This window comes from Petromyzon marinus, chromosome 16 (genome assembly GCF_048934315.1).
Source record: "Petromyzon marinus isolate PM22_M1 ecotype Great Lakes invasive population chromosome 16, UKy_Petmar_22M1.pri1.0, whole genome shotgun sequence".
NCBI lineage: Eukaryota > Metazoa > Chordata > Hyperoartia > Petromyzontiformes > Petromyzontidae > Petromyzon > Petromyzon marinus.
Window position 1 is genome coordinate 2238614 of NC_133682.1, and position 9498 is coordinate 2248111.

General features: G+C 43.5%; 1 protein-coding gene across 1 annotated transcript; it reads right to left on the minus strand.

Moving 5' to 3' along the window:
• Positions 1–115: 115 nt before the first annotated feature.
• PLRG1 (pleiotropic regulator 1) lies at positions 116–8848 on the minus strand. The gene is made up of 15 exons (XM_032955559.2): positions 8632–8848; positions 7643–7749; positions 6674–6816; positions 6531–6584; positions 5927–6020; positions 5093–5183; positions 4400–4501; positions 3892–3984; positions 3627–3776; positions 3139–3240; positions 2903–3005; positions 2692–2800; positions 2274–2413; positions 934–1127; positions 116–296 (listed from the first exon to the last, which is right to left on the minus strand). Exons 1-15 carry the CDS (start codon positions 8638–8640, stop codon positions 237–239), a joined length of 1551 nt encoding a protein of 516 aa, XP_032811450.1. The 5' UTR covers positions 8641–8848; the 3' UTR covers positions 116–236.
• Between the last annotated feature and the right edge of the window lie 650 nt (positions 8849–9498).

A 9498-nucleotide genomic window follows, 5' to 3' on the forward strand; every position in this document is an offset into this window, starting at 1 on the left:
ATTTTTTTTATAACAAAACGATACATCAGTTTTACAGTGACAGCAGTTGAGGACTATGTTAACTCGCACCTTATCCTAGTTTTGGGTTTAAAAAAATACTGAATATAACAACGTCAATATTCAAAAAGTCTTTATTTACCATGTCAGTTCTGCATTAGCCACCCAAAACAATTTGAGAGCATATGCGTGTATGACAGAAGAGAGAAGGAAGCAAACAACATGAGAAGTCGGAACTTTCAAAACCTCTTCCTTTTGAGGATCTCGGGCTTCCAGTTGATTGGGTGCGTCTCCTCTGACTGGATCACAAAAAAAAGGGAACAACAGTGAGGGGCGAAGTCTTAACTTCTGGTCTGTCCAAAACAGCTTTGATGATTCGATGAGAAAAACATTGAAAATTACGGGCATGCTACCAGTGACATTAATATAACGCGAGTGAAACCATGCTGATGTCAATGAAGGGTGCAATGCTAAGTATTTTAATTCTCAAATGAAGATTAAAACTCAGGACAGACGGTCTGGTGCACAGTCGAGGCATGTAGCTATCGGAAAACAATTGTTTTTGGTTGCGGTTTCAGAGCAGGAAACCTAGAGCTCCCATAGCCTGGACACAGCCTGTAACTTTATTTTACAAAGCCCACAGCCACAATAGACCAACTACTTCAAAACGGCCAACATTTATCCATCACTGCATCTTTGGCCACAGTATCCGACTACCAGAATGGAATATATTCGATCTGGCAACACTTTCTAATTTTAGCATGCTCAGTTAAAGCGAGTTCATGTTTCACGCTATAATTGGATAACGCTAAGATGTTCTGGCCTGGCAAAGGTATTTCAAAGTTCTATTTGGTCCTCGGTAAGGAAAAGGTTCCCCACCCCTGCTTTTGGATAACAGGGGTTTGTTGTCAGCACAAAACAGAAGCGTCTACTCACAGCGGTGTCATCTTCCTTGTACAGCTTGATGGTCTTGTCAGCCTCAGCCGTGATGAGGCGGCTCTCGGAATGGTCGAAGGCGCACGCAAATATCCCTGACTCGCTGTCCAGGGAGCCCGGCTGCACGGCTGCGTGAATGCGCTGGAAGTTGTAGCCCGTACGCCAGTCCCATAGGTGCATCGTCCCATTGTCGGCTAGTTACAAAAAAATGTGCAGACAAGTTTATCCAAATCCTCGGTTCTTAGCAGAAGAGTTTGACTTGAAAAAATATAAAAAATCAAAGCTCACTATTAAAACTAAACACAATACACAACGGTTGCAAGCATCAGCTACCAGGAGCAATACTTTCTGAAGAATCAAACAACTTAAAACTGTTGCGAAGAGTCCCAGATAACTGGGGCACAAGTGCGTCCTGTCGACAAATTAAACATTTGATATCCCCCACCAAGCTGTGATTCAAGTCAGCAGTTTCAGATAATCCAGCTGAAATAAGGTTGTGACAAGCAATGTGACCTTACAGCACCATGCGGGGCCAATGTTTCCAGTAAATTATAATTAGTACGATACAAAAGCATATGCATATCCCTTAATAGATGCTTGCTAATAGGACTTGCCCCAACAGCCTGTTTTCGGAGGATTTTTGTAGCAGTGAGGTACTTACACATCCCAAATTACGTACTTGAAACTTTACATGGCTAGTATTAATCCAAATCCTACTCATTTACAAATGTAACTTCAGTACATACTATTGTAGATGAAAAACTTCTTAACAAAGTTATAAACATTACTGTGCATTGCATTTATATAGGTATTTCCAAGTAATGTATTATTCGCAATTAAGTGCAGGACATACAAGTAGGGTAATACGAAGCAAAATATTTTCTGCTACAGCTTAATTATCGTCATGCTAGAATCACGTGCTCTGAACGGTAAATTTGAGATTTGGTGCAATGGTTTGTTACCCTAGTATCTCCTTACACGCACTCAACTGGTCGCACCGTCAACTCGTCGGACAAGACTGGTGGGGCTCAATGCTGGTTTTTGTTGGGTCGAGGGTTGAATTTTTACAGCCTTTTGTCACAATGCTTTGCTTAATCAAAGCCACACCGTGCTGGTCAGTGTGGGGGAGGCGGCTCAGCACAGGCTCAGATATCACTCATCACTGATGTTAGCTGTAGCTGGGACTCAAACTTACGACGCTGGGGCACATAGCGTAGTGTGGGGGTAATCCTGGTTGTGGAAAAAAAGTGTAGTGTACCTAGCTCAAGTAAACACAGCTAATGGTAACTAAGCAACACGAACGTTGACGCCAGTGTTAAGTATTTCAAAATCGAATTCACCTCCAGACACCAGCACTCCATCAGAGTTGAGGGCCAGGCAGTTGATGATGGCATTGTGGCCAGACAGGTTCTGAAAAAACACCCCGTCCGGGAACTTCCACTGCTTGATGTTGTCGGGTGAAGCGGAAGCAAATGTGTACCTGGGATGAAGGAGGAGAAGAAAGCGTAATCTTCTTGGTTCTTTCGGTAAAGTCACGTAGAAGGGAAATAATAAAATATTAAAAGTTAAACATTATAAAATAAAAAATATTATTTATTATTTCCCTTCTACGTGACTTTACCGAAAGAAGCAAGAAGATGAATCCATGCAGTCACGAAAGCTTTAAATCAAAAAGAAAGCGTAAGTTTAAACGTAGGCTTCCCCGAGTCGGTACAACAGGTCAATGGTTCAGGGTTCATGTTTTGTTTTGGTACGTACTGCCGAGGGTGCAGCACAACAGAGCGGACAGACTTCTTGTGGTTGGTCAGAGTCACGCGCGACTTTCCTGCTGCCAAGTCCCACAGACGCACCGTGCAATCGTGGCTGCCTGCGAGATTACAAACGAGAAAACGTCATCCCAAGATTAAGGCACCCATGACTGGCATTGCTTTAAAATAAAATAAATAGCTGAGAAGATGGCTCCTTTTACCAGTAATGATTTGAGGCTCTACAGCCTGACACTTGACGTCTGCCACGGTGTTGGTGTGACCAGTCAGCGTGTGAACGTTGGCTTTGGTACGGATATCCCACACCTGTACCACACCCACAGCGAGGACAGACAGAGCAAGGTCGTTTTAACATGACACCACACAGCTCGTTCAGGTTTCCTTGTTATGTGTAAATGTTTCCGTTGAGCACAAATGCCAGCATTTGCAAGACACTCACCCGAGCGGTTGCATCTCTCCCGCAAGTGACGAGGACATCGATGGTGGGATGCAGGTCCAGTGCATAAGCGGCACTAAGGTGACCGTGGTAGTGCCTGATCACCTTTGGGCATTAAATACATTTCTCTTAGACACTGCTCTTATAAAACATCTTGACTTAGAACATTCAATACATTTACAGCATCACATGAGTGTATGTGTATACAATGCAGAACTCCTTAGCTGCTCTGCTAGTGACTTAATTACACCTTTCCCGGTCCTAAAAATCATGACTCAGCTGCTTGTAGTTTAAGCCCATCAAGTCTGAGATGCTCTGACTCCAAGTCTCCCTTGGACAACATTGCTACTTTGACTTATACAATGGATTTGAATAGTTTGTTGGATCTATTGATGTGTCCAAAGAACTGCAGTTTCATTTATTGGTGGCGAGAAGTTTTTTTTCTGTACTGGTTGCAAAGTAATCGTGCTCCATACATAGCCGAAGGTTACCTTGTTGTATTCCAGGTCCCAGCACTTGATCTGCTTGTCTTCGCCACAAGAGAAGAGGTAGGGGCTGCGGGAGCTGACTGCCACTCCACGCACTGTGCTGATGTGCCCCGTTAGTGAGAGCTTTAACTTCCCCGTAGCAAGCTCCCAAATCTGTACGTGTGCACACAAACAACCCAAACGTCAATCGGCAACTCGCTCTTTTTGTAGTCGCCTTTAAACATGCATTTGTACAAAGAGTTTGAACACAATATAAATCGGAACTTACCTTGATAGTCCGATCAGCAGACCCTGTGACAAACCACTGGTTTCCTGGCTCAACAGCAATACTTCGTACCCAACCCAAGTGGCCACTGATAACCTGGAACAAAACATGGATTTTATTACACGGCACACATCAAAAACCAAAAGTAGAATAGAACAGCAATAATACGCACACCTATGTTCATGTACAATACTTTTGCCAATACACAACTTGACAAGGATCTCCGCACACCGTGTAGGTCATGGGGATGAATTGACCTTGCTGCATGTTAGTTAGGGCGGGTTGGCGATGGTGCGGAGCAGACGTGGCAACACACTACAGTACAATAATGTATTTTGCTTCACTGCCCAATGCTTCCGATAATTTAGCCCTGCAGCAGCAGTCCATACCTATTGTATTCTAGAGGACCGTCCATAAAATCAATGTACAGCTTAGCTTCTGAATTCTGAAGAGACCGGGCACGTTCCAGGTGATTTTGTCAAAGGTGTCAAATGCAGAAAACTTGACTCACCCTGTAGAGTTTCCATGGTGGATGCCACTGTGGCTTGGGCATGCTGGAAGCCTTCTTGGGCATTAGAGCCGACCCTTTCAGCCCACCTCCATCCAGAAAAGCCTAAGAAACACAATAAGAAATAAACTTAACCAGTTTCCAACATAAGAAAACAAATTCCTTCACGTCCAATCGACAGATGTCTGAAAAGTTAAATCACAATTATATTTTCCAGGGCCACTTTTAACTTAGAACGTTATTCACATTAATGAAAGATGTATGTATATATATATAAAAAAAAAAATCCATCCCAAAACCGAATGTGCTAAACTGTTCCAATATTTGTCTTTTTGTAAATGTACTATCATTGTACTTTCAAAATAATATCAGAGCAGCACGACCCGAGGATCAGAGAACATCAACACAGCAGAATTACCATAGGACTTCTGAAAAATCCTTCAAGTGCCCTTTTTATGCTTTACACAATAGGGGGCACATTGCACCATGCACTTGGCAATGGGACTGTTACATGTAAATACATATTTCTTTACAAATCGAGTGCAAAATTGTATTTAATGATGATCAACTCACTACACAGCTCAGCACACTCTGATCTGAGCCACGCAGCCACCTCTTAAACGGTAAATAATTTGCTCTAATGGTGCAATCACTCAACGGTGGTTACTCTGGTGATTGAGATGCAGCCCAAATTACCGAGCTGCTTCCAGGTGGCACGACGCGTTCTGCGATTCCAGCGTGACGATGGATGTCGGCCACACTGGCAGCTGTGCGCGACGCCTCCTGTCTGCCTCATCCCCACAAGCACAGACACAAACCATGAAAAAACGCAAGTGCTATTAAACCGCAAAAGCAAAGTTAAACTGCCATACACACACATCCTGTACATATGAGATATCATCAGGCATGGTCTATCCAATGCTGGATGGAGCCCCACTACCCCACCCCCCTAAGATGGCACCATCTCTTAATGGTCTCTGTGGCGTAGCAATGTATCAAGCACCTGCGCAAGAGCGGATTTAATCAATCCATCCATCTCCATGGTGGACGCCCTCTCGGGCACGTTTTTTTCCATTGGCTGCCACTGGTGCTATTCACGATCACTGACCATCAATAATAGTGACATGTTTTGCACAAGTCCAGTTTGACTTTTTAACAGTCACTATGATCTCTATAACGTTTGTATGTTCATAAATTAATGTGTTCCTCTTTCTGTCACAGTGTAATTCTGTCTCAGTGGAATGCAATTCTCTCAAAGAATACTTATCAGCGTGCACACTTAGAAAAATGTGTTAGTTTTTTGCCATATTTCTAATCCATGCCATAGCCAGTAATAGGCACCAATTATAAATGTTCTTCTTTAGGCAAATCAGTATGTTACTTTTCATTACCAAGTTCAGTCTGTAAAAAGCACTCCAACCTGCTTTCCTTTGCATCTTTATTTGAATAAGATATGTATGGATAAGGCATTCATACAGCATTGTTTAACTTGGCACATGGGGTATATCTTTGGCAAGTGGGGCATCACACCTTGTTTGTGATGGGGGGAGAGTGAGTGCCAGACTCTGTGTAGCTGCATCGCTCGGGGTCCTTTGCAATCGAGTTTCCTCCGTCAGGGCAATTCCTAGCAGAAAACATTAGCAATCCTATATATTCCAAACAGCAAGGATTCACAACTCTAAAGAATAATAGGGGTTTTCCACTTTTTTCTTGAAACCTTTTTACAAGGATTCACGTCTGCATTAACCACAATACCTGCAGTCAAAATGCAAACAAAAACATACTATGATAATATATGCATTGTCCTTGAAATTGATTGGTCCAGACCAAGGGACGGCTTTCTTTTGAGCCTCGACCCAATTCTATTGCAGAGCACCAGAGTACTTATATATTTTCCATGGAAAGCTTATATGAGCAAAAGTTGTGTTTTTAAGAATTAAGAGCTTACAAACAACAATGTATATTTGTAAAATAAATTAATGCAGTATATTTACTTTAGAAACTGCATAATTATCTTTGAAAGCACTTGGGTACTTAAATATCATGCATACAAAGCATACATCGACATAAGTTACACTGTTCAAACTCAATTTTAAATAAACTATGTCTTTAAACAGCAATGAAGTATATTTACCAGGTCCAGATGGATAAGGGTGAGTTCCAGCAATCGTGTACTCTGCATCTTCACCTGAAAGACAGAAACAGTTTTACCGATTCAATCCACGGAACCCAAGCAGCAACTTGTTCTGTGCGTTTGTGTTACATCCGCGCACCCACCCTGCTCAATGGCGTAGCGTGGAGGCTGTCCGTAGAGAGCGGGGGGCAGCTGTGGCGCCTTCTCCCGAACCTCCTTCTGCGTGGGCATGTGCAGCACGGGGCCGTACTCTGCACGCAACTTCACATTCATCTTCAGCTGGTAGCTGTCAGAGAGCCAGAGTCTTAACTTAAAGGCTGCCATGGGTTACATGTCACGTTGGCATTTCAGACTTGGGACGTAGCCACAGTTTAAAAAAAGTGACACTCGCAAATTTCGTTTTATTTACTTTTTGTAATCCATAAATGTGTCGAGATGTAACAGGACACTAGCAGCAACTGTACAGCAAACATAAAGGAACATTTTAATGACTCTGTTATTGTAAGTTCAATGAATCAGCGCTTTACGCCACAGCTGATAGCCATTCATGACTCAGGTACATTATATTAATGTTCAAGAAGAGCTAGAAAGCAGAAATTTTGGGTAAATATAATTGACGTTATGCTTATACATAAACAAATCTAACAAAAATGTTTAATGTTCGTGCTCTCAAACTAACATTTAGAAAATTTAGTTTTTGTACCAAGCCTATGAAGGCTTGCATCGGGATGTTTTTAAAGCTGTTGACACCGAAGCTGATGGAAAGTGAGAAGGGTCTACAAATAGTTGCTCGTACTGTAAAATGTATACAGGTTTCGAGTGAAACCCAGATACTTGACTTACATGAATAAAGACACTGTGCCCGGGTCGAGCAGTGATGCACTGGTTCTCACACTATGCTCTAAACACAGCGACCTGAGTTTGATTCTCAGTCAACAAACATCAGCGGCGAGTGGTATCTGATCAGGTCCTGGGCACCCTCTTTACCAACTCACACGAACAAACGTGGTGAAAAATTACCAAATAAAACCCCATGACTGCCAGGCCATGGGGAGGCCTTCATCCAGCAGTGGGTTAACAATGGGCTGTATATTACATAATTATATGCTCACCTCTTTTCATCCTGGCTGAGGGGTTTGGCGTGGTCAGCCACAAACATGTCATGAGTCCGCTTCAAGGAGCGAAACACAAGCGTATGCACCGAGTGCTTCTGCACCTCCTGTGTGGCACAGGCGTTGTGAAGAGGGGGGGGGGGCAAGTGAGAGTGACGATCAAGGAGCTTTGCAGAAGCCTATGACCAAAACTAAGGTTTAGAATCTGGATAGTGCTCGAATGGGCAACCGCCACATGCAACAGCGGGTTGCTTTGGATTGTGGCGCTACGTTTTTGGGCAGTGAAGCGAAATCGATTGTTGTACTATACTGTTACTTCTATGCTCCCACGTTTCTGCTCCCTGCTGCTGCCACCAACCAGCACCGACAAGCGTGAAGTATGGTCAAACAATTACTACGACCCGCACGGCGTGGGGGAGGTCCCGGTAAACTGTCAGGATCGTTTTACACCGACGTGTGCTGTCCATCACGGAGCCCCGCCATAGAAATGTGGAATTTCCAACAATGGCAGGAGGCAATGTGAAGCCTCACCAGTTATTAGGAAACCATTGGAGCTATGCACTTTTAAATATAAACTGAAAACTAATTTCTGTATAACTACTTTTTGGGTTCATTTGTTGTCCTTCCCCCCCCCCCACCACCTCCGATTAGCACGGTTGGCTACGCGAAAGAAGTTCTACATACATTTACATACCACGCTCGTGTGATCTGTAAACTACTTTGTTATAAAGTACACAATTTAAGATTAACGTTTATAATGCAATTACGCACGGTGTGAGGCCTTAGCAAGGCTCCATCATGCCACGCGCTAAGGATCTCAGGCAACTAGCCGATACCAGTTCAGGGCTCCCGTGAACGCGTTAAAGCTCGACAGAATATTGTATGTTTAGTTTATTCCGGTTGTATCGACTAAAACAATCGCTAAAAGCTATTTTAGTTCATTGGTCGCCAGGCTCACTACAAGGCCTCGCACAAACGTTGCTGGTTACCTCTGCCATGACCACGGCGCGCCGAGCTCCCTGTCTTCCCGCCTTGAGGATTCGCTTCAAGAGCTTGAGTTAATATTTGTATGGTTGCAGTTGTTGTATGTTTGTCGTGGTGCTGCTGCTGTTGTTGTTGTTGGTTTAATGTTTTGAAAACTCTGTTCGCGGGAGCGAGGGCGATCAGGGCACACTGAGAGCGGCCATGCCGAGTGACGTCACGAGTATGAAGTTGACCCCTGACCCCGAGGAGGATGGTGAAGAAGATTCTGCAAGATGATGATGATGGTGCTGGTAAATATTGTGGAGATGATGATCTGGAGGAGGAAAATATTATTATTTTGAACAATCATGACTCTGGATGATGATTATTTTGGAGGAGATGATAATGATCCTGGATGATGATCATGATGGAGAAGATGATCATTCTGGAGATGATGGTAATGAGGGACGATGGCTATGGAGATGGTGATAATTCTGCAGATTTATGGTGATGATGATTTTGGATGATGATTCTGGAGGTGGTGATGATGGTGGTGGTGAAGATTTTTTTATTTGATGATAAATATTCTGAAAGAGAATGATTTATAAGGGAGTGGTGATGACGGTGGTGAAGACTAATCTGGATGATGATGATGATGACCACAGTCGGATATTCTGGTTGAGGCGGTGATTATGTAGATGAGGGACACTGGAGTCGGTCGGAGGAAAGATTTTGGGATTGGTGGTGATTATAAAGTGTCGATGCTGGTTATGTGTGGCGATTATAAAGGAGATTGTGGATGAGGTGGTGGTGAATGTACTGGAGGTAGGGCTGGAGATCTAGAGAGGGTACAGGTTGCGCTGAAGGTACTGATACTGCTGAAACACTGGGGG